The sequence below is a fragment of the Nomascus leucogenys genome, chromosome 8, assembly GCF_006542625.1.
Source record: "Nomascus leucogenys isolate Asia chromosome 8, Asia_NLE_v1, whole genome shotgun sequence".
Classification (NCBI taxonomy): Eukaryota; Metazoa; Chordata; class Mammalia; order Primates; family Hylobatidae; genus Nomascus; species Nomascus leucogenys.
Genome location: NC_044388.1, coordinates 2,276,562 through 2,299,650, shown reverse-complemented (window position 1 = coordinate 2,299,650; position 23,089 = coordinate 2,276,562). Strand labels below are relative to the sequence as shown.

Sequence of the window (23,089 nt, the reverse complement as noted above, 5' to 3'; positions counted from 1 at the left end):
CTCTTTATATCTCCTCCAAATTCTGCTTAAAAAACGGAATATTTCTTTCTTTAGCTTTTTTCTCACTATCTGTATCTTAGGATGCAAGGCTCAAATAAGCCAAACACACTTTCAACACTGCCTGAAAATCCTAGCCAGAGTCATCAGTTAATTAGACCTTTTTTATCTTTCACATTAGTACAGAGGGAAGTTTCACTCAACTGTCCACCAGTATACCAGAGTCACTGTTCCTCCAGATTCCAGTAGTGTTTCACTCAACTTTCCCTGGAGCCTTCGCCTGCAGTCTCCTCAAGCCCCTGCCAGCTTTCCCGCGCGGTCTCACCGAGGGTGTCAGGCGCCTCCCACACATGTTAGGTTCTGCTATGGCAGTGCCTCGCTTCCAGGTACCAAATCCTGTTCCAGGCATCTGTTGCTGCATAGCAAATGACTTCAAGCTTAGTGGCATAAAACCACAACCATTTTATTATTCTCATGGATTCTGTGGATTAGGAATTAGGATAGGGCATGGAGGAGATGGATTTTTAATGCTCCGTGAGGTCTTGAACCTCAACCAGGAAGATTCGGTGCACAGGAGCTGGAACAGCTGAAGTTGGAGAATCCACTTCCAAGATGGTTCTTCTTGCCTACAGCTGCCAGCCTGGCGGGCGTGGCTGGGAGGCTGGCTGGGAGGCTCAGCTGGGTCTCTTGGCTGGAGCACCATGGCTGGAGCACCACACGTGGCCTCTCTGGCATGGCGGCCTCGGGACATTGGACTTCTTACATAGTGGCTCAGGAGAAAAAGAAGCCAACAGAGGGGGACAGCAGTGATGCGGGACAGGTGAGGCTCACTCCTTTTGGCAGGGTTTTCCCAGATAAAGCAAGCAGAGAGTGTGGAGGGGAGTGGAGGATGAGAAGCTGGGAAGAAAGCATCTTAGCCATCCATGGTGTGTGTGTGTGTGCATGCACGCATGTGCATGTTTGTGTGTGCACGCACACACACACACACACAAAATCTGTGAGGGCAAACAGGTTTGCTGGGGGTAGCCAGACTCGAGTAAAGACAGATGGTGTAAGTGAGCTGGATGAGGTTGCCCAGCTCTGGGACTTCTCGTCTCACTGGGGGCTGGGTACTGTATGTGAAGACTGTCCCATGGGTGGGGGATGCATACAGAGGCCACCATGGGGCAGTAGCAGCCAGAAGAGAATGCATGGTGTAAAGGGTTGAATAGGGGCCCCCTCAAGAGAGATATGTCTGAGTTCTAAACCCCTGTACCTGTGAATGTGACCTTTTTTTGGAAATAGGATCTTTTTCCAAATAAAGATCTTGAGATGAGATCATCCTAGATTTATTGTGAGCCTTAAATCCAGAGACAGGTATCCTTCTAGGAGGAAGGAGAGGGAGCTTCAAGACATAGAGACACAGAGGAGAAGGCCATGGGAAGATGGAGGCAGAGACTGGAGGCGCCACTGCCAAGCAACACTGCGGATCACCTGCAGCTGCCAGAGGCTTGGAGAGAGCTTGCCACAGGCCCTCCCTCAGAGCCTCCAGCAGGAACCCACCCTGCTGACACCTTGATTTCAGGCTTCCAGCCTCCACAATTGTGGTGGAATGAATCACTGTTATTTTGAGCCACCCAGTTTGTGGCAATTTGTATGGCAGTCCTAGGAAAGCTAACAGGCAGTCCAGGCAAGAATGGGTGGTGAGGCAGAAGGGATCTGGAGGCAGGGGGTGGCAAGGGGGCCCAGCGTGTACCCCAACCTAGACCATTCATCCCTTCTGTCACACCAGCCCCTGCCCCTCAACATTTTGCATGCCTTGAGCCCTGATCCAGGGATCTTCCCTTTCCCCGGCGCCACAGCTCAGCACTGCTTCCCCCGTGGGGCTGCACCTTCTCAGGACCCACAGCTGCACGGTCTCGAGCCGCGGTGCCTGGTTTCTCTCCTGCACCACCATTGGTATCTTCTCCCTCTCCTATCTCTCACCGTCTGTGGAAGTGCTTTGTATACAGTGAGCGCTTAATAAAAGTCACTTTTCTCTCCTCAGAGTCCCTTAACTCTTGCCCCAGCCACTTTCCCTGCTCCAACTGAATTTGTGCCCTAACCTTGTCAGAGACAAGGATAGCGTCCCCCGTGGTTCCAGTGCGATGGCGTTCCCTCCCCTCCCACACAGCGCCCTGACCCCACATTCCCCACAGGAGCTTGTGGGGTGATCATTAACCCATGTGCCTCCTGACCCCACTCCCAGTCACTAATTTGTGCGTAAACCTGGACAAGTCGCTGCACCCTCTGCTCCTTAGTTTCCTCTCAGGTAAAATAAGAGGGTTGGAGTAGACACATTCACCCATGCATTCCACCCATTTCCATTCACTGGAAAGTTGTTTACTGAGACCGTGTGTCATAACTCTGCCTTCAAGGAGCTTTGGTTCTGTAGGGTTTTTGTTTTGTTTTGTTTTGTTTTAAGATGGAGTCTTGCTCTGTCGCCCAGGTTGGAGTGAAGCGGTGTGAGCTTGGCTCACTGCAACCTCCGCCTCCTGGGTTCAAGTGATTCTCTTGTCTCAGTCTCTTGAGTAGCTGGGATTACAGGTGTGCGACACCACGCCCAGCTAATTTTTGTGTTTTTAGTAGAGACGGGGTTTCACCATGTTGGCCAGGCTGGTCTCGAACTCCTGACCTCAGGTGATCTACCCACCTCGGCCTCCTAAAGTGCTGAGATTACAGGCATGAGCCACTGAACCCAGCCAAGGTTCCGTGGTTTTAAAGCTGTCACTCTGGAGAATCTGTCCAGCTGCAACCCAGGCATTCCTTCCTTCTGTGTACCTTTTAGGAAGCAGATTTTGGCTCAAAATAAGAAGGACCCTTCTACCAGAACAGCCCACAAACGGACAGGCTTCCACAGAAAGGGGTGAGCCCCTGTTCCGGAGGAGCCTCTGGGATTGCTTCCAAGTCTGGGATCCTGAGAGCCTCCGTAAAGGGTTTATTGAGCAGGAGAGCAAATTTAACTCTGTCCACATGAAAATAAACGTGGAGATTTACTTCAAACTCAGCAGCTCTGGTGAGAAGGCTCTCACACAGTCCGGGTTCGACCCACACAGACTTCACGACCATCTGAGGCAACCAGCACGCAGCAGACGAGGGAAACGACTCAGGTGTCAGAATTGCTTTTATTTTTATCTCCAGTCAGTCGCAGACCCCAGGAAGGTGAGGTCAGGGAAGGGAACAGGTGCGGACACTGGGGAACTTGCAGGAGCTGAGGCCAGTGGACAGCAGGAGTGTCTGGGGTGTGGCAGCCGGGCCGGGTCCCTGGAGCTGTGTCTGCCCTCAGGGACTCAGGAGAACGGCTCAGGGAGGGCTTGGGAGGGGGTACACTGTGTCCGAGAGATGCAACCATCGTTCGGCAAAAGAAAACAGTGGTGGCTAATGAGAAGACAGGTCTGGGGAGGTCTGAGGAGAGCTGGGGGCCAGATCCTGCCCCCAACCTCCAGCCACATGGGCCCTCGGTGACTCTCCCAAACCAGGCCCCGCGTTTCCTCAAGCAGCCACCGGAGGGCAGCAAAGTGCTTGTGCAAAATCCCACCCAGCCCAGGAGCGCAACCAGGACACCTGGGACTTGGCTTCAGGTGGGCCAGGGAAGGAGGCAAGGAGCCTTTTGGAAAATGGGTGTCTGTCCCATCCTGACTCCCTCGGAAGGAAGAGTAGGGAGTGGAAGAACTAAGATTCCGGGGCTTCCCCAGGTGATACAGAAGGAGCCATAGGTGTGCCCGGGAATGAGTCCCAGACTTGCGTGTGCCTCCCTGGCCCCCATCTGCAGCTTCCAGGAGAGGACTTCAGTGGGAGACCCCTCAACTCACATTCCAGACGGTCAGATTCCTGGCTGCCTCCAGCTTTACAAAATCCAGCCCACCCCTTCCCGGGCCCAGCCCCACCCAGGCCAAAAATGTGAGGGGCCTGCAGGCTCCCTTCCTCCTTTACAGCTTGTGACACCTGCTCAGCTGCGGTTTCCTTAATCTTGCATTCCTGTTCCCCCGCCCTTCCTCCTTCTGACGCCTCTCCTGGTGTTTCAGGATTCCTCACTGCCTGGATTGGAGATGGAACGTACAGACTTTGGCCCTGACCCTGCTGCCTACACTGTGGTGCCCGGGACGCCCCTCAGGACCCACAGTAGGGAGGCTGCGGCACCTTCTGCCCGGCTTCCCCAGCTCTGCAAAGAAGCCATTTCTCAAATGGCCGTGATGCGTGTGTGACACTGTTTATAGCCGGGGACCTGTCCCTCCTCCCCCAAGCTTTTGGCACTCAGCCCTGAATAAGCTTCTAAATCCCCAGTTTCTGCAATAACTTATCCCAGGGAGAGGAGAACTTGGACAAGTAGATTCTAGGAAGCATGACCAAGGCTATCTGACAGTGGCAGGAGAGTGGGGTGCTGGGGCTAACCCTCTGGAACTGAGACCAGGGATGAGGAGAGGAAACTGTGAGGGGCCCAGAGGAGAGGAGGTGGAGGAGGGTGGGAACCGGGTGAGAAAGTCAGTGGAGAGAAATGTTCTGGTGCCTCTCCCGCCCTATCCTGGCTATGAATTTCCATGTGGCAGATGGAAAAACTGAATTCCAGACAGCAAGAAACCCTCACCTAATAGCAGGAGCCCGCTGGCAGTGAGGCTAGGAACCAGAAACCAGAAATCTTGCCTCCCAGCTCTTGCCTGGAAGATACAAACCTCAGAGTGCAAAATCTGGCGAGGGGTTTCAGGAAAGACGGGAGGCCCGGTGGCACTGAGGACAAGAAATCCCCAGGACATCAGGGCCTGACCACCCACCTCTTTGCGCTCTCATGTGGTCTCATTCCGGCCCCCACCCAGGCCCAGGGGCCAGCGTGATACCCTGTTTGCGTGAGGCAGCTGTGGGTCTGAACCCCAGGCCCGCCACTCGCTAGCCGTATGACCTGGGACTCATTAGCGAGCCTTTCTGAGCACCTCGGCTTTTCCCTCTGCTACGGACATGAGCAGAGCGCTGTCTCTGGAGGATCACTGCGATGGATTAATTTAGAGCAGCACACAGTGGGCATGTCACCCATGGCCCCAGTGCCTTTGCTGCACACACACCACCTGCCAGTTCTTGGCTCCTTTTCTCTTCAAATACCCAAGATGGAACAAAACTTCAAATGCTTCTGCAATGTTTCTTGAAAGCTGGGAGTAGGAAGGGTGGGGAGGGATGGGGTTGGGAAGGAACAGCACACCTCGTCTCCCTTCCCAAGGCAGACGGAGCTCCCAGCACAGGGGAGAGAGAAGAGGAGGAGGGCGAAGCAAAGGGAGGGTCCTGCTAGCCACTCAGAGCCTTCCTGTCTGCACACAGTAACTTTCCACTGGCCTGGAGCTGGCCACTGCACATGCTGGCTGCACGCTCCCCCAGTGTGGCCTCCTGGCTCCCTCCCCACAGGCGCCCCCCTGGGGGTTGGAGGGCTGAAGCACACCCTACATGAGATCCCAGCCGCCTGGAAGCTGATAAGGAGCCCTGGCCTCATTACATGGGACCAGCTGGAGGGACTGGCCCTGGCTGTTGGCATCAGCCGGATGGCTTCCAAATTGGAGAGATGCAGAGATAAGTAGGGGGAGCACTTAGGGACTCTGGGCTGAGTGAGTGGCCAGTGAAGCTAGAAGAGATGTGGATTCTGCCAACTACGAAGACCTCAGAAGGCCTGGCTGGGGACGAGCCAGCAAACCGCAGCTGACGGGAAGGGTTTAGGAACTAAGAGGTGCAGAAGGGACTCCCACACAGCCTCGGGTTAGGGCTGAGGCAGAGCAGGACTCCTTCCAGATAGGGCTGGCCTGGCAGCTGGAGCAATTGCCTCCTCCCCCAGAACATCCAGCCGGAGGGCCCAAGCACACCTCACTCAGCCTCAGGCCTGTGGCAGCTGCCTGGCGGGTGGAGAAGCGACTGAGAGGATGTGGGTCTCGGTCCTGCAACCCCAAATGCCTCCCAGGTGGACGCGGGTCTGGGTGGATTCCCTGGGAGCCCCGGGGCAGGCCGTCACTGAGGAGCGGGGCCCCCTGCCCTCACCTCCTGCCCCAACAGAGCTCTGTCGTGACCCGGGAGGGCTATTCACAGCAAGCAGCAGACAGCACAGGCTTCAGACCCTCTCCTATTGCCCTTGGCCTCCAGGTCCAAATCCCTAGAACAAGCCTCTGGTCCTAGAGCCAAGAGAAGATGGGCAGCCTGGGACAGCCATCCTGCCCACCCACTCCACTTGCCCAGCTGTGTCCCCTACCCCCTTTCTTACAAAGTGTCACTGCCTGACCTGGACAAGAAAGACAGGAGGACACAGACTGGACGCAGGACAGTGTGCCCCAAGGTCACATGGTTGTGCAGCCCTAGGAGGAATTGTGGTGGGGGCTCAGGGCTCTGCCGGGCTTCCTGGGTCTCTCCCGCATCTGAAATCCTGCTAGGCTTCTCCTCTTTGTCCCTTGGACCTTCAAACCCAGAGGAGCCTTCAGCCTTGACCGTCCCAGTTTGGAAGATGTAACGGGGGGAATGGGGCGGCACGGGGATTGACGTGGCCTCAGTTCCTCAGGGTCCCCATGGCGTATGTACAAGCGGCAGAGGGCTGGGCTGGGCTGGGGTAGAGAGTGGCCTGGCAACAGGCTGGGTTGGCAGCTAGTTTTATATCTGGTCTCGCAGGAGCACAGGGGAGGGACAGGGAACCAGGAGGGGCGCATTCTCTGGAGGACGGTGGGGCGGGGAGGGCTCCTCATTCCCGGTTAGTGCCAAAAAGCTGCAGGAAGAAGGTGAAGATATAGATGATGTCTAGGTAAATGTTGAGGGCTCCGAAAATATACTCCTCAGGGCTCAGCGAGTGGCGTCGGTTACCCATCAGCAACTGGGTGTCAAGTGCAAGGAACTGGGAGAAGGGAGGAGAGAGACAGCGGTCAGAGGCCCAGGCAGTGTGACACTGACTATGGCAGCCCAGGTGCCCCCCTCAGCCCCACCCCCAATTTTATTACCCTCATCTGCTGCCTGACTGCCCAGTGGCCCTCCTGTGACACCTTCTGTCCCTAATTCTATTCAGCAGCTATTTACTGAGCACCTGCTGTGTGCCAGGCACAGGGATACAGCAGAGAACGAGACAGCCGGGATCCCTGTCCTCACAGAGCTTAGAGTCTAGAGGAAGTAATTGTTAGGATGATGAGTATAACAAGGTTCCAGGCAGCGGTGGGGCTGATAACAAGGAGCCTCACCTATGTGAGTGTGGCAGGAAGTTAGGGAAGGCTTCCTGGGAGAGGGGACCTTCAAGCTGAGGCCTAGTCTTCTTGCCATTCCCTCAGGACCCTGCTCTCAGAGGAAGGCAAACGCTTCAGGTACAAGCAGGGCCCGAGCACTTGTGCTGTACTGACATCAGCCCATCAGTGCTACCGACATCCCCATCAAGTAAGAATCAGATTCTTCCTGCAGGAAGTGAGGCCCAGAGACCTTAAATATTAGCTAAAGGTTACACAGCTGGAAAGTGGTAAAGCCAAGATTTGAACCCGAGCAGGCCGGCTCCGGAGCCCCAGGTGTAAACATTCTGCCCTGCTGCTAACAGCACCCGGGATTAATGCCTTTCCTCCCAGGAAACAGGCTCTTCCCTGGGGCCCTGCTTGGCCTAATGGACTAGGAACAGATTCCCTTTGAGACAGCACTGTGTCACCCCGCTGCCCCTGCCAGGCCTGCCCACTGTATACAGTGGCTCCTACCCTTCCCCACATAGCTTTCCTCTGGGTTCCAAGCCTAAGGAGCAGAACCCTTAAGTAGCATATGAAATTTGGCAGGCGTGGTGCGCTTTTCTGGAGAAAGAGGCCAGAAAGTCCACCGGTATCTCAAAGGTGATGAAGCACTGATCCACGTGCCACGTGGGATTGGAATTTCTTTTCTTTTCTTTTCTTTTTTTTTTTTTTTGAGACAGAGTTTCGCTCTTGTTGCCCAGGTTGGAGTGCAATGGCGTGATCTCGGCTCACTGCAACCGTGCTCCCAGGCTCAAGCGATTCTCCTGCCTCAGCCTCCCGAGGAGCTAGGATTACAGGCATGTGCCATCACACCCGGCTAATTTTGTATTTTTAGCAGAGACAGGCTTTCTCCATGTTGGTCAGGCTGGTCCTGAACTCCCAACCTCAGCTGATCTGCCCTCCTCAGCCTCTCAAAGTGCTGGGGTTACAGGCGTGAGCCACCAGGCCCAGCCCGGGATTAGAATTCTTTTACATTGAGTCGCATTCTTGTTAACTGGGCTCTTCAGTCACTTGTGTATGAAAGGCATGTTCCCTGGGTCCTCTGAAACTCATTCATTATACAATAAATATGTATGGGGCAACAGCTGCGGACAGGGACTTGCTGAGAGTGGAAACAACGAGAAACACAAAGCCATGCCTCCCTTGGGGAAGCTCGCAGCATCATGGGGGACACTTACAGGTCATTACAAGGAAACCCAGGAAATGCACAATTAGGACTATGAAGGAAGGACCTACTAATTGGGCCAGAGGAAGGTGACCCAGGAGAGGTGGCATTTCACCTGAGGCTTAGGTAGGAGTTTGCTAGCTGGGAAGGCCTAGGGAAGCCTGGGAGGCCTGACTGAAGAGTGGGGGACTCGCTGAGGTAGGAACTATGGGAGAAGTGGATAGAGGAGGAAGGGATTGGGGCCTGCCCTTGCAGCTTGCACTCTGCTCGGTAGGCAGGGGTCATGCCCAGTTCCCTTTCCTTCACCCCCGCCATGGACTCCTTGACCCCCAAGACCCAGGCTTTAGAGTTGCTATAGACGCAGCCCCGTAGAATCCTAGTCGAATCCCAGCCCTGGTGCAATGTCCCCCCGCCATGCCCAAGAGGCCAGGGCTCCAACAGGGAGCAATTCCAGCACACGGGACATTGAGGCAGGGCCACCTTCAAAGGTGAGGAGGTGGGGGCAATTATGAGCACAGGCTTGAAAGTCAGATCCACTTGGACTGCAGGCTCTGCTCTACCACTCATTAGCTGTAGGACCTGGGCAGAGCATTTAATCTCTCTGGGCCTGTGAGTCGCTATGTGCAAAAGGGAGATGAGCGTGCCTGCCTCCTGAGGTTGTTGTGAGAATGAGATAATGCATGCAAGGGGCCTGGCACGGTGCCTGACACATGGGAAGCACTTAATGAATGCTTGCTATTATAGTAACGCGGTTTCATTGTTATTATCTGCAGAAGGAGAGGTGCCCTCTTGAGGACGTGCACGTGCTGCTGATGAGACTCAGGTATCTCTTGCATCTCATCAGGGAGGCAGCACTGTTCCTTGGGGAGCTGAGTGGCCTTAACAGAGCAAAAATGGGGAGCCATGGCCAGGGCTGAGAGGAGCCCTGCGCAGGGTGCGTCAGTCTCCTGAGCTCAGTGGCACTGAGGGAAGGGCACTCCAGACAGGAACAGGAGTTGAAATGCCTGGGTTTAAGACCCGGCTCCATTGCTCAGTAGCCAAGTCATCCACTTGACCTCAGTGTCCTCATCTACAAAATGGGACAGTAGCAATGCCCACACCATGGTGTGGTTTTGAGGGTAGATTTATGACAGTGTATGTGGCATCCACTATTTGTATTTTTGAGTATGATTTCTCTCCATTCCACTCTGCTCCTTCTGTGTTTGATTTGGATTCCCAAGCACATTTTCCTTCTGCAGAGAGAATGAGCAAGCGGAAGGCCCAGCGCAAATGCTTTGGGCCACTTGGCAGTCACAGCTGCCAGCATCAGTTCATAAACTGCTGATCTGGCTGATCAATCAGTAGCTTGCTTGGTTGGTTTCCCAGAGCCTGGTCACCCCTGGGTGAGCTAATGAAATTGAGTCTCTTAACTTGGAAGGCTTGGACCTGTCCAGCTCTGGGGGTGGCCCTTCTGAGAAGCACCCACGCAGGAGACCCCCTAGAGCAGCCAGCTGGCTTTTCTCTTGGAGAGAAGAGGAATGAAATGATTTCTGCCCCAGCCCTTGGTCCATGGCCACAGATGCTTATCTGTGTGGTGTTCTCTGGGATGGCCTGCTTCAAATTTCAACCCCACTGACCAGTATGACCCATCACTGCCATCTGATGTCTGTGAGTCAAACAAAGTCTTTTCATTGATTTATTCCCAACAATATTTGCTGAGCACCTACTATGTTCCAGAGAACTTGCCCTCATAGAACTGACAGTCCAATGAGGGCAAAAGACATGATCAGAGATTCTGCATGGTAGTGCATTGATTTACAGGGGAAAGTCATCTGCTGCTATCTCCTTGGAGATGGAAAGCATTGTTAACTAATGTCTTGGTTGACAGCAGGTATCTTGGTTATAGTTAACATCTTAGTGGGTAGCTAGGATCTTGGCTGAGAGCTAGCAACCGAATTGACTGCAAACCCCTAAAAGGAGGGCAGGTACTTGAGTTAGTGGCCAGCTGAACAGGAGACTCTGCAGGAGGAGCACGTGGGATGGGGCAGGAGGTCCCCCGGGACAAGGACGCTATTAACTTACATCTGAAGAGTCCTTCCCCAGACCAACACTTGATCTCATCTCCCTCTCCCCATTTGCCCTGGGAGGTGGGCGTCCTCGTGGTCTTATACATGAGGAAAGGAGTCTGAGAGCTGAGTGACTTGCTGATGGCTGCTTATCGAGTGCCATCTCCTACGCTGGTGGAGATAGGGGAGGAGTGGGCTTGCAGGGAGGGAGGGAGCATGTGCAGAGGGCACAGGCGCCAAAGGCAAACTTCCCCGCCTCACTTTACTGGCCAGTGCTAAACCTGGCCGGGGCCCCCAGCCACACATCTGGCCTGACCCTGCCGGATCCGGGGGCCCAGGCTTATGTCTGTTGTCCTCCCTGAATGTGGCCCCAGAGGTGACGCTGAGGGGCTCTGGGCAGTGCATGCCATGGAAAGGCCAGCTCAGAGCCACCCGCAGGCAGGCACTGAATACAAAAAGCTGGGGTTGCAATGTGTTGAATCAGCATAAACAGTGACACGTGGACTGCGTCTGTCCTGCAGAAATGCCAGTGTGAGGGTGCATGGAGGCAACCCCCAGGCTGTTGTTGGCAGCATTGGTTCTAACAGTGAGATGCTGAAACAACCCAAACTCCACCAACACGGGGCTGGTTAAATAAACTCCGGGCAGCAGTGCTGAGGTGGTGACATCTGCGACAGACGCTACTGTGAGAAAAAAGCAAGTTGTGAAAAATCTATATCGTATGATCCCCATGAAACTATACATGTCAGAGGAGCTCGCGTAGCAAATATCTATGAAATGCATGAAGAAAGGTTTGGGAGGAGAGAGAATTCATGGTTCCTGCTGGGGAAAGCAGGGAGGGACACGATCAAAATGACATTTGCTTTTTTCTATATTTAAGATTTTCCAAAAGTGAAATATGTGAATAAATGTATTCACATATTATATAATTAGAAGTTTAAAATAGAAGGGTTAAAATAGCACAAAAGAAGAGTTCGTGAACTCTTTCACTGAATTCTCACCATAAGCCTCTGTGGCAGGTGTCACACTGTCAGCTCCATCATTTGCTCAGGACACTGAGGCAGAGACAGTGTAAGTGACTTGCCCGCATCACCCAGCCCAGGGACAGCTGGAGGGTGAGCTCGGGCTTTGGGGAGCCTCTGGAGAAGAGATTACCAGCCATATGCCCAGGTGTGCCGACTAGGCAGGAGAGGGTGAGGGGGTGAGGGAGTGAAGAGAGACCACTGAGCGGAGATCTGGGGCCCATTTCTTGCCTGATACCAATAGAAGATGCTTCTCTCCATTGACCTGGGTGTCAAAAATTTAGATGGCACAGACAACATTTGCACCCCCAGGAGGGCCACCAAAGGAACAGGGTCTGGCAGGCATTTGAATCAGAATGAAAGGGGGGTAGTGTATGAAAGTGTGTTAATGACACATGATTATCTATCAGCTTTTTAAAAAGTGGGCCAGGTGCGGTGGTTCACGCCAGTAATCCCAGCACTTTGGGATCGCCTGAGGTCAGGAGTTTGAGACCAGCCTGGCCAACATGATGAAACCCCGTCTCTACTAAAAATACAAAAATTAGCCGGACGTTGTGGTGGGCACCTGTAATCCCAGCTACTTGGGAGGCCGAGGGAGGAGAATCGCTTGAACCCGGGAAGTGGAGGTTCCAGTGAGCCAAGATCACACCACTGCACTCCAGCCTGGGCGACAGAGCGAGACTCCATCTCAAAAAAAAAAAAAAAAAGGAACCAGGAGGCAAGGTAAGCATCAATAGCCTGTGGCAGTAAGTGGAATAAAATATTTTGTATGAAAGAGCCATGTGTGGTCATACGAGAAAGGGCATGAGTCCAGTATAATACAGTGCCTAAGAACAGACTGGGGAGTCACACAGACCTGGGTTCAAATCTTGGCTCAGACCTCAGAGAACTTACTAACAGGTAAGAGTTACTGATCATTGACCACACACCAGGCACTGAGTGCTTTACATATGTGAATGCATCCAAAAGTCACAGCTGCCTATGAGGGAGGTACTGTTCTTGTCCCCATTTTACACATAGGGAAACTGAAGCACAAACACGTTATGTAACTCGGTGAGTCCACACAGCTAGAATGTGGCAGAGAAGGGGCTTTGATGCTTACAGTGAATGATAACCTTGTCATTTAGATCACCAGATTTTGAAGCCAGGCTAAATCTGGTGATCTAAATGACAAGGTTATCATTTACCGTAAGAGTAAAAACCGGGCCGGGTGTGGTGGCTTATGCCTGTAATCCCAGTGCTTTGGGAGGCCGAGGCGGGTGGATCACCAGGTCAGGAGATCGAGACCATCCTGGCTAACATGGGGAAACCCCATCTCTACTAAAAATAAAAAAAAAAAAATACAAAAAATTAGCCGGGCGTGGTGGTGCACGCCTGTAGTCCCAGCTACTTGGGAGGCTGAGGCAGGAGAATGGCGTGAACCCGGGAGGCAGAGCTTGCAGTGAGCCAAGATCGAGCCACTGCTCTCCAGCCTGGGTGACAGAGCGAGACTCCGTTTCAGAAAAAAAAGAGTAAAAGCTGTCATCGATTGAGAATTGCCATGTGCCAAGTGTGAGGAGGCTGTTTTCCCTTCGTTACCCTGTTCATCCATTATAGCAGCCTGAGACAGGCAGGTTAGCCCCATTTTAAAGATGAGGCCAGTGAGGCACAGAGCAGTCAAGTCATTTTGCCCAAGGTCACAGAATGGTAAGAGGAGCAGCGAGGACTTGAATGTGACTTTGTGGGGGGCACTGGCCAGCTGCAGAGCCCCCTCCCCACCCCTACTGGCCGTGCCAGTGCCTCTTCCTGGCTCTGCTCTGAAGAACCAGGTCCTGGATATGGAAGCAGAAGTTCCTTTCTGCCCCCAGGCAGGTGTGGAGCTGCCTCTGCCTCCCCTCCCTCAGTCCCCCACCCCAGGGCTTCTCCACCTCCTCCCGTCAGGTTTGAGCAGGGTGTGGGCTGGGGGATGAGCTCCTCAGGAATGAGACAGGCAGGCCTCAGGAGGGGGCCTGCACACTCTCCCCTGCAGGAGCAATCACTGATCAGTCCACCCACCCCAGCCCAGAGGAACCCATGCCACTTCCAGGTTGTCTGGGTGAGGCGTCGGGGAGGCCTCAGGGGAGGCATTGGGACTGTTTCAGTGGCAGAGGGTCGGTGACCTAATAGAGAAGGTTCTCACTGGCTCCTTCAGCCTCACGCAACGCATTGCGGGAAATGGGCCTCTAAGCTCTGAATGGAACGAAGATAAGTCTAAAAGTCATGCCTCAGCCTTGGATTTGTGTGGCCATTTTTACTTTTCGAAGTGTTTTTCTAATTGTGAGGAAGGTAGGGCATATATCGCCATCCTCACCAGAAAAGCAGGGTGAGGGGTTGGGGTAGACGGGAGTATTTTTCTTAAATCCCTTGGACGCTGTGGGTCTGGCCCAGGCTGGTCATGGTATGTGTGTGTGGGCGCACACATGTGGATATGTGTGCCTCTATATATATGTGTGTATGTGTGTATGTGCATATGTATATGTGTGCGCATGTGTATATGTGTGGGTGAGTGTACGTATGTGTATGTGTGTCTATGTGCGTATATATGTGTATGTGTGTGCATGTGTGTGTGAGTGTATGCATATATGTGTATGTGGGTATATGTGTCCATGTGAGTGTATGCATCTGCATGTGTGTATATGTGCGTATGTGTGTATATGTGTGTATGTGTGTATGTGTATGTGTGCATGTATGTGTTTATGTGTGTGCATGTGCATGTGTGTATGTGCGTATGTGTGTATGTGTGCATGTGTGCGTGAGTGTGTGCGTGTGTATGTGTGTATATGTATGCATGTGTTGTTGTGCATGTGTATATGTGTGTATGTGTGTTTAGTGTGCATGTGAGTGCATGTGTGTGTGCATGTGTGTATATGTGTATGTGCATGTGTATATGTGTGCATATGTGTATGTATGTGCACGTGTGTATATGTATATGTGCATGTGAGTGTATGTGTGTATATGTGAGTGTATGTGCATGTGTGTATATGTGTGTGCATATGTGTATATGTGAGTGTATGGGTGTATGTGCTGTGTGTATGTGGTGTGTATGTGTATTTGTGTGCATGTGAGTGTATGTGTGTGCATGTGTGTATATGTGCGTGTGTGTATGTGGGCATGTGAATGTGTGTTATGTGTGTGCATGTGTGTATATGTGTGTCTGTGTGCATGTGAGTGTATGTGTGTATGTGCATGTGTGTATGTGTGCATGTGTGTGTCTGAGTGAATGTGTGTGCATGTGTGTATATGTGTGTGCATGTGTGTATGTGTATGTGCGTGTATGTGTGTGCATATGACTGTATGTGCGTGTGTATATGTGCATGCATGTGTGTATGTGTGAGTGTATGTGTGTATGTTTATATGTGTATATGTACGTATGTGTATATGTGTGCATGAGTGTGTGTATGTGCATGTGTATATGTGCGCATATGTGTATGTATGTGCACTTGTATATGTGTGCATGTGTATGTGCATGTGAGTGTATATGTAAGTGTATGTGCATGTGTGCATATGTGCGTGTATATGTGTCTGTGTGCATGTGAGTGTGTGTATATGTGTGTATATGCATGTGTGTATATGTGTGTGTATTTGTGTGCATGTGTGTGTGCATGTGTGTATGTGCGTTTGTGTATGTGTGTGCATGTGAATGTGTATATGTGAGTGTATGTGTGTTGTTCATGTGTTTGTGTATATGTGTTATTGTGTATGTGTGTTCATGTGTGTATATGTGTGTATGTGCAGGTGTGTATATATGTGTGCATATGACTGTATGTGCATGTGTGTATATGTGCATGCATGTGTGTATGTGTGAGTGTGTGTGTATGTTCATATGTGTATATGTATGTGTATATGTATGCATGTGAGTGTATGTGTGTATGTGCATGTGTCTATGTGTGCATGTGAGTTTGTGTATGTGCATGTATGTATATGTGCATGTGTGTTTGTGTGCATGTGAGTGTATGTATGTGCATGTGTATATGTGCATATGTCTGTGCATGTGTTTGTGTATGTGCATGTGTGTATATGTGAATGTGTATGTGTGTGTCTATGTGTGCATGTGAGTGCATGTGTGTGCATGTGTATGTATGTGTATATGTGTGCATGTGTGTGTGCATGTGTGTATATGTGCATGTGTGTATGAATGTGTGTATATGTGTGTGTATATGTGCATGTGTGTGTCTATGTGTGCGTGTGTTTGTGCATGTGTATTGTGTGTGCATGAGTGTGTATGTGCATGTGTGTATAGATGCATGTGTGTCTGAGAGTGCATGTGTGTGTGCATATCTATATGTGCATGTGTATGTGGGCATGTGAGTCCATGTGTGTGCATGCATGTATATGTGTATATGTGTATGTGTGCATGTGTGTGTATGTGCATGTGGGTATATGTGTGTATATGAGTGTGTATGTATGTGTATGTGTTTGTGCATGTCGCTATGTGTGTATATGTGAGTTTATGTGAGTGTGTGTATATGGATGTGCATGTGTGTATATGCGTGAATGTGTGTGTGTGTGTGTCTCTCTGGACGTGCTGTCTTGGCTTCAGCGCTTGCTCAGCTTCAGCAGCAGCTGCCTCAGGCAGGTCCCTGCCAGCTCTGAGGGCTCCAGGTCTCAGCCCTGCTTTTCTTCCAGAGACTGAGGACAGATAGCTGTATGTCTCTCCATAGTCAGTGGTCAACATCAGAACTGGAGATCCAGCATCTCTACTGAGCATCTTCCTATCCCAGCTCTGTGCACCCAAATGCCACTAGGCTTGCAAAATCCAGTACTGACCATGCACAGTCTCCCTGCCCCCACCCACCCCGGCTCTGGGACACTGCAGTGACCTCCTAACTGGTCTCCCAGCCTCTGGTCTGTCCACTCAGCTTCTCACTAATCTTCCTTAAAGCACGACAACTGTGATGTTTCTTAGCAACTGTCAATGGCTCCCAAGGTCCTCAAATTGGCCAGGCTGGGCAGGAAGTGAAGAGGTCTATTCCCCACTGGGCCCATCACCTAATTTCTAACGTCCTATGCCTCATTCCTTCCCGAGGACTCTGGGGCTTGGGCTCCTGATTTAGGGGGCTCAGAGACCTTAGCTTCCCCAAGGAAGGACCAACTCTGAGATGGGGCAACCTGCTCCAAGTCCCATGGGCCCTGGAGTCTCAGCTGCGGCTAGAAGCCAGCTGCAGGCATGTGCCCCCACCTCATTCCCTGCCCCATCACGCCAGCCCAGCCCGACCCTCATGCTTCCTGTGCGACTTTCCTTGAGTTTCTACAGAAAAGCACCCAAAGAGAGGGCACTGGGGGGATGGGAGGATTTGGCCACTCTGAGGTCAGGGCTGTTCAGCTGTCTCGCCCACTTCTACTGGCATACTTCGGTTCTGGCATCCAGTGAGGGATATGGGGTAGGGGTGAGACCAAAAACCCAAGGCTCCCTGAGAATGTACTAAGGCTGACATGGGTGAGGCCTAGGAGGGGCCTGTTCCTCAAAGCTGGACCAGAGCCCTAAGAAGCCTCGCCTGCCACCCCCTCAGGTGCTGCCCCTTCCACTGGGCAGCCCTGCCCTCAAAGATGGCAGAATCTCAAGGGAGGGGCTGATGTTTCTGGGAGAGAAACTGGATTCTCGAAGCTGGATTCTCACAGCGCTTCCAAAGCTCAGGTTGGTGGGGGTTGAGGGGAGGGTCCCCCTGGGGATCTGGGGCCTCCTCCTACACTTCTCTTCACCCCACTTTCGCACAGTCTCCTTGAGGCGGCACACGTGGCAGGGACGCCTGCATGCAGTGTGCTGTCTGCAGCTCTGCTCAGCTGCAGGGCTGGGAGTGGCCCCCACTGTGCTGAGAATTCCCCAAAGGCTACGGTGGGAGAGGGCAGGATGGGCAGACAAGAGACCAGGGGTGCTGGGTGCTAGTTATGGGATAGGCTGGAGCTAGGGGACCACAGAGTCCGCAGGCCTGAGGGTCAGGACGAAGTCAGCATGTTTCTGAGTTCAAGCTAATGGGAGGGTAAGGGGATTTAGTTATGAGGCTGGGCCTCTGAAGGCCTTCGTCTACCTGAAACTGAGAGGAGGTAAAGGGAATGAGTCTCGAAGCCCCTCTCATCAACATTCCCCTGCCCCACGGGCCCCAGGGGAGCTGCAGATGAACCCGGGCAGGGGACGGAGCCGGGGAACTGGCCCCATGCTCTCCATTGCTGTTTCTGTAATCTGCAGGATGATCCTGACCAGGGCCTTTTGGAGTGTTGATCTCCTAATGAGATAATTGGCACTGCAGTTCCCCTCCCCTGTGACTCACAGAAGACTGATGGGCAGTGCTGAATTCAACCACATAGCCTGTGCGTTCTCTGCCTTGCTCTGATTGTACCTCCGTGGGCCTGGCCCTGCCCCCTGCCACACCTCTTGGGGATCTGTTCATGCCACAAACATCTCCTGGGTACCTACTGTGTACCAGGCCCTGTTCTGGGCACTGGGGCTGCAGTGATGAACAAGCCAGACTACAATCCCTGTCCTTAAGGAACTTAGATTCTGCTGGAGGGAGACAGACAATGAGCAACAGATCAGAAAAATACATAGTAGGTCAGAATGAGATGCGCTATAGAGAGAGGGAAATAGAGTAGGGAGGAAGAGGGAGGGACTGAGCTGCACACACTTGAAGGATGGGAGAGAGGGCTGTGAGCAGACCCTAAGGACAGACAGAGGTAGGTGCAAAGGCCCTGGGTTTGGAGACAGCCTGCCATGCTCATGCAGCACGAGGCCAGCGTGGCTACAGCAGAGGGGAGTGGGGAGGTCAGAGAGCTTGCAGGCTGTGGGAAGCAATTGCAGGATGCTCAACGGAGGAACGAGGGGACCTAACAACTCCAGCTGCTGTGCTGCGCATAGACGCCGGGCACAGGGGCAGCCTGCAGGAGGCCATGGCAACAATCAATCCAGGCTGGAGGCGACGGGGGCTGGGACAGGGAGTAGCTAGCCAGGAGGGCAGAGATAAGTTGTCAGATTCTGGATAGGAGTGGGGGCCACAGCATTGATGTGGGGCGTGATGTAGGGGGTGAGGAGAGGGGAGGAGTGGAAGATGTCACCAAGGCATTTGTCCTGAGTGACAGGAAGATGGGGAAGGCTTTGGGAAAAGCAGGCATCCAAGGGAAGGGGCAGGAGCTTGGTTTCGTACATGTGAAGTCCGAGGTGCCTATGAGACTTCCTCATGCAGACCCTCACTAGGCAACCGGAAATTCTAGTCTAGAATTTAAGATTGAGATCCAGGCTAGAGATGTAAATGTTAGAGTAATCATCATAAAGTATCGCATTCAAAGCTTTGAGGCTGCCTGAGACCCTGAGGGAACAGGGTGGAAAGAGAAGAGTCGGCCTTTTGCAGTATCAAGAAAGCTGTAGAAAAGCCTGGGCGGGTGGCGGCCTGGACACCAAGGGAAGAAGATGCTTCGGGGCGGGTGGCGGCCTGGACACCAAGGGAAGAAGATGCTTCGGGGCGGGTGGTGGCCTGGACACCAAGGGAAGAAGATGCTTCGGGGCGGGTGGGAGAGGGAAGGAACCGTTGTATCCAATACTTCTGGGAGTCCAGCAAGATGAGGACTGAGACTGGGTCCCCGGATTTAGCTACACAGAGGTCCCTGTGACCAGGATGAGAGTGTGTTTAAGAGAGATGGTCGGGCCCCGTGGCTCACGCCTGTTATCCCAGCACTTTGGGAGGCCGAGGCGGGCGGATCATCTGAGGTCAGGAGTTCAAGACCAGCCTGGCCAACATGGCAAGACCCCATCTCTGCTAAAAATACAAAAAAATTAGCCAGGCATGGTGGTGCATGCCTGTAGTCTCAGCTACTCAGAAGGCTGAGGCAGGAGAATGGCGTGAACCCAGGAGGCAGAGGTTGCAGTGAGTGGAAATCACACCACTGCACTCCAGCCTGGGTGACACAGCAAGACTCTGTCTCAAAAAAAAAGAGAGAGAGAGAGAATGGGAGGGAAAGGAATTGTGAGGAGAGTAGGGAAGAAGGAGAGAGGGAGGAGAGCCACTGGAGAAAGTGAGTGGAGGTTCTCTTAAAAGGAATTTTGCTGTATATGGGGAGCAGGGAATGGGGCAGGAGTGAGAAGGGAGATGTGGGTCAAGAGTGTTTTGTGGGTTATTTTCAGGTGGGAGAAATTGCAGCATGTTCCTATGTTAATGGGACTACTCCATTAGAGAGGGCAATGCTGATGACTGACAGAGACAGAGAGAGAGGAAAATTCCTGGAGAGAACTCCTCAGCCTCTCCCCAATTCCAAGCCGGTAGAACCACAGAAGGTGTACTCTTTGAAGGGAACCACAGGGGCACTGGAAATGGCACCAGGCCAGGCACAGGACACCTGGGTCCTGGTCCTCAATCTGCCTGTTACTGGCCATAAGACTCTGTGCCAGGACGGGCATGGTGACTCATGCCTGTAATCCCAGCACTTTGGGAGGCCGAGGCGGGCAAATCACGAGCTCAGGAGATCGAGACCATCCTGGCTAACACAGTGAAAGCCCATCTCTACTAAAAATACAAAAAATTAGCAGGGCATGATGGCGGGCACTTGTAGTCCCAGCTACCTGGGAGACTGAGGCAGAAGAATGGCATGAACCCGGGAGGTGGAGCTTGCAGTCAGCCAAGATCGCGCCACTGCACTCCAGCCTGGGCGACAGAGCGAGACTCCGTCTCAAAAAAAAAAAAAAAGACTCTGTGCCAGCCCCTTAACACCCAGGGCTTTGGATGGAAAGCAAGTCTTAACAGCCTCAGGGCTGCCTGCCCCCACTCCCCAGCCAGACTGTGGTGGAGATGCAGGGAGGTGACAGGTATGAAAGTGCTTTGTAAAACAAAGCATGGAACAGAGGATGGGGACTATTGTTATTATTCTAATAACACTAGGGCTTATCAAACAAATTTAAGGGATTACTGTTCACCCAGCCCTACTTGCATGCATGGCTTTCTCGGGTGGTTCACACACTGGCTGTAACCTGATCCACCGGAAGCCAAGTAAACTCCCTGGCCGGCCCCCTATGGGTGCTCACTGCCTCCAACATCACCAGCCTGTCTGCCCTGGCTTGATCCCTCTTCTGTCCCCTGCAAATGCCTCCCTCTAGGGCCTCCAGGCGCTGTTGCCCAGATTAGCTCTCCCAAATGTGGCCCTCCTCTTTCTCTCCTAGTCCGATTCCCCACCACATCCTTTGAAACCTTTCTTTAGGGAAGTATTGCCTGGAGGGAAGAGCATGGCGCGGGGTCTGAGAAAAGTTAGTGTCTTCTGGTGACCAGGCTCCCAGTTTGCCCAGGATTTAGGGGCTCCTCAAGAAGTGGGGCTTTCAGTGCTGAAACTGGGAAAGTCCTAGGTAGCCTGGGATAAGCTGACACTTTAGTCTTGATCAAGACCACATTGAGCCATTATCTTGCCGGCAAACCATGAACAAATCATTCCATTTCTCTGGAGTTCAGTTTTCTCATCTAGATCTCAGCCCTCCAGTTCCAAGCCTGGAGGTCATTCATTCATTCTACAATACTGGCTGTGTGCTACTCTGCACCACGCACTGCACTCTCCCTGCTGACCAGGCATCTGGGCAGCCGCGCTGCACAGCACACGCAGTAGGTGCTCTGTAAAGACCCGAGGAAAGGACGCATGAATGAACCTACCACACCCTCACTCAGGCTTGACCCCTATCCAAAGCCCCCAAAACCTCTGCTCACAGCTCTCTCCCCATCCCTTCCCCCATTTCAGCCCCCTCAGCCTGTCGCCCACAAGCCTCTAGAACCTGGACTAAGCTGCAACTCTGGCCACTTGAATTGAGCTAAACGTTCCAGCAAGGGAGGGGAGAGTCTGGTTACTGCTTCCATTGTCAATAAATGTTGACCTTGAATGCCTTTCTGAGAGGATGTCACCAGCACAAGCTTGCCCAACTGGGTGGGTCCTAAAACACGACTGCATTCGGGTGCATGGGGCCCACCTGAGCAGAAGGCCTGTGTTGGGCAGCTCCAGGCAGGTGTCTGTCCATGGTCATCTCTTGCCTCCTGGGCATCTGCTTCCAGCCACTCCCCACTTAGCCTCAGACCCCAAGGGGGACTCACATCAGACTGTCCAGGTTCCCAGTTTGGCCCTATCACTTCCTAGGATGCTGTGTGACCTTGGGCATGTTATTTGATATCTCTGAGCTTTAGTTTCCTCATCTTAATTTATTTATTATTATTATTATTATTTTTTGAGATGGAGTCTCGCTCTGTTGCCCAGGCTGGAGTGTGGTGGCGCGATCTCGGCTCACTGCAAGCTCTGCCTCCCGGGTTCACACCGTTCTCCTGCCTCAGCCTCCCGAGTAGCTGGACTACAGGCACCCGCCACCACGCCCAGCTAATTTTTTTTTGTATTTTTAGTAAAGACGGGGTTTCACCATGTTAGCCAGGATGGTCTCGATCTCCTGACCTCATGATCCACCCTCCTCAGCCTTCCAAAGTGCTGGGATTACAGGTGTGAGCCACCGTGACCGGCCTCCCCATCTTAATTTATTAATAGTAGAACCTATCTTATAGAGTTAAGATGACGATTAAATGCTATGGAGAGCTGGCTGGGGGGAAGCAAGTGTTCAATAAATATTAGCTGTTACTGTTATCCTAACCATCATCATCATCATCAACATTCTCAGTTTTGTGAGAACAGCAAAGAACATGCTCAATGTAACAGTCTCTCTCTCAGGGTACCTGGAATCTCCTTGGCTCCAATAAGCCTTCTCCAATTGCCCCTAGGAGGGTAACTACTAACTTGGTCCACATGGCCAGGACACCCCCACTCTCCCGCCCCCGCAAGCACCGCTGCCTCTCCCCTGGAGGAAGGGATGCCTCTTCCCAGCTCTGCCTCTGTCTACAGCTTCCATCCTGCTGTTACAATCTTCCCTCCTGCCCAGGTCAGCCGGTCTGTCCTGGAAACTAGGTAGAATTCCCCAAACAAACAAACAGACGCAGCACTGAGCCTAGCCCTACCCGCAGGCGCTCCCGAGGATCCAGGGAGGAGGGTCGTGAGGAAGATGGGAGGAGAAGGGGACTGGGGTGATGGTCAGGATGCTGGGAAGGAGGCTGCCAAGGAGCCAGACCACACTCACCAATGTAAACACACCCGCTCCCAGTGCTGCATAGACTGCATGGAGCCACGGCACCTGCGGCAGAGGAAAAATGGGCTTAGGGATGACAAGAAGGGGCAGCAGTCAGAGGGGCAGGGAGGGGGGCTCAGTCTAGAGAATGGAAGACATGGGGTAGCCCTGCCCAGCGCTCCCCAAGGAGCCCCAGGACTGACAGTGGCCCCTGATTCTCTGTGTGCCCATGGTGGGTGAAGTGAGGCCCGGGATAAGAGCGATCCTGGCGGGACTGGTGGGAGAACTCCCCCGAGCCTGGCCGTTCTTCCCGCAGCACACAGCCCTGGGCTCAGGGCAGATGAAGATGACTCTCGGTGGGCCCCGTCCTCCCTCTAGCCTGGGACTGCTTGAGGCTGCTCCCGCCTCCCAGTGTGCGTTCATCCCCGTCCAGCATAGGATCTGTCTGTCCTTGTGTCAGGGCACTCCCGGGCTCTGCCTTGGAGGCAAGGAACTCAGGTAGAAGGGGACAAAGACTTCACCTCAGGGGTGTGTGGGGGGGGCATCTGGAGTCTCTG

General features: G+C 52.8%; 1 protein-coding gene across 1 annotated transcript in view; it reads right to left on the bottom strand.

Annotated features, from left to right (window-relative positions):
- Window positions 1-3,121: 3,121 nt before the first annotated feature.
- Window positions 3,122-23,089, bottom strand: part of FAIM2 (Fas apoptotic inhibitory molecule 2) — a 36,264-nt gene continuing 16,296 nt past the window's right edge. The window contains exons 11-12 of the mRNA XM_030816603.1: window positions 22,545-22,598; window positions 3,122-6,862 (exon numbers count right to left, since the gene is read on the bottom strand). Of these exons, the coding sequence (XP_030672463.1) occupies window positions 6,713-6,862; window positions 22,545-22,598 (204 nt within the window). The 3' untranslated portion in view covers window positions 3,122-6,712. The remainder of the gene's footprint in view (window positions 6,863-22,544; window positions 22,599-23,089) is intronic.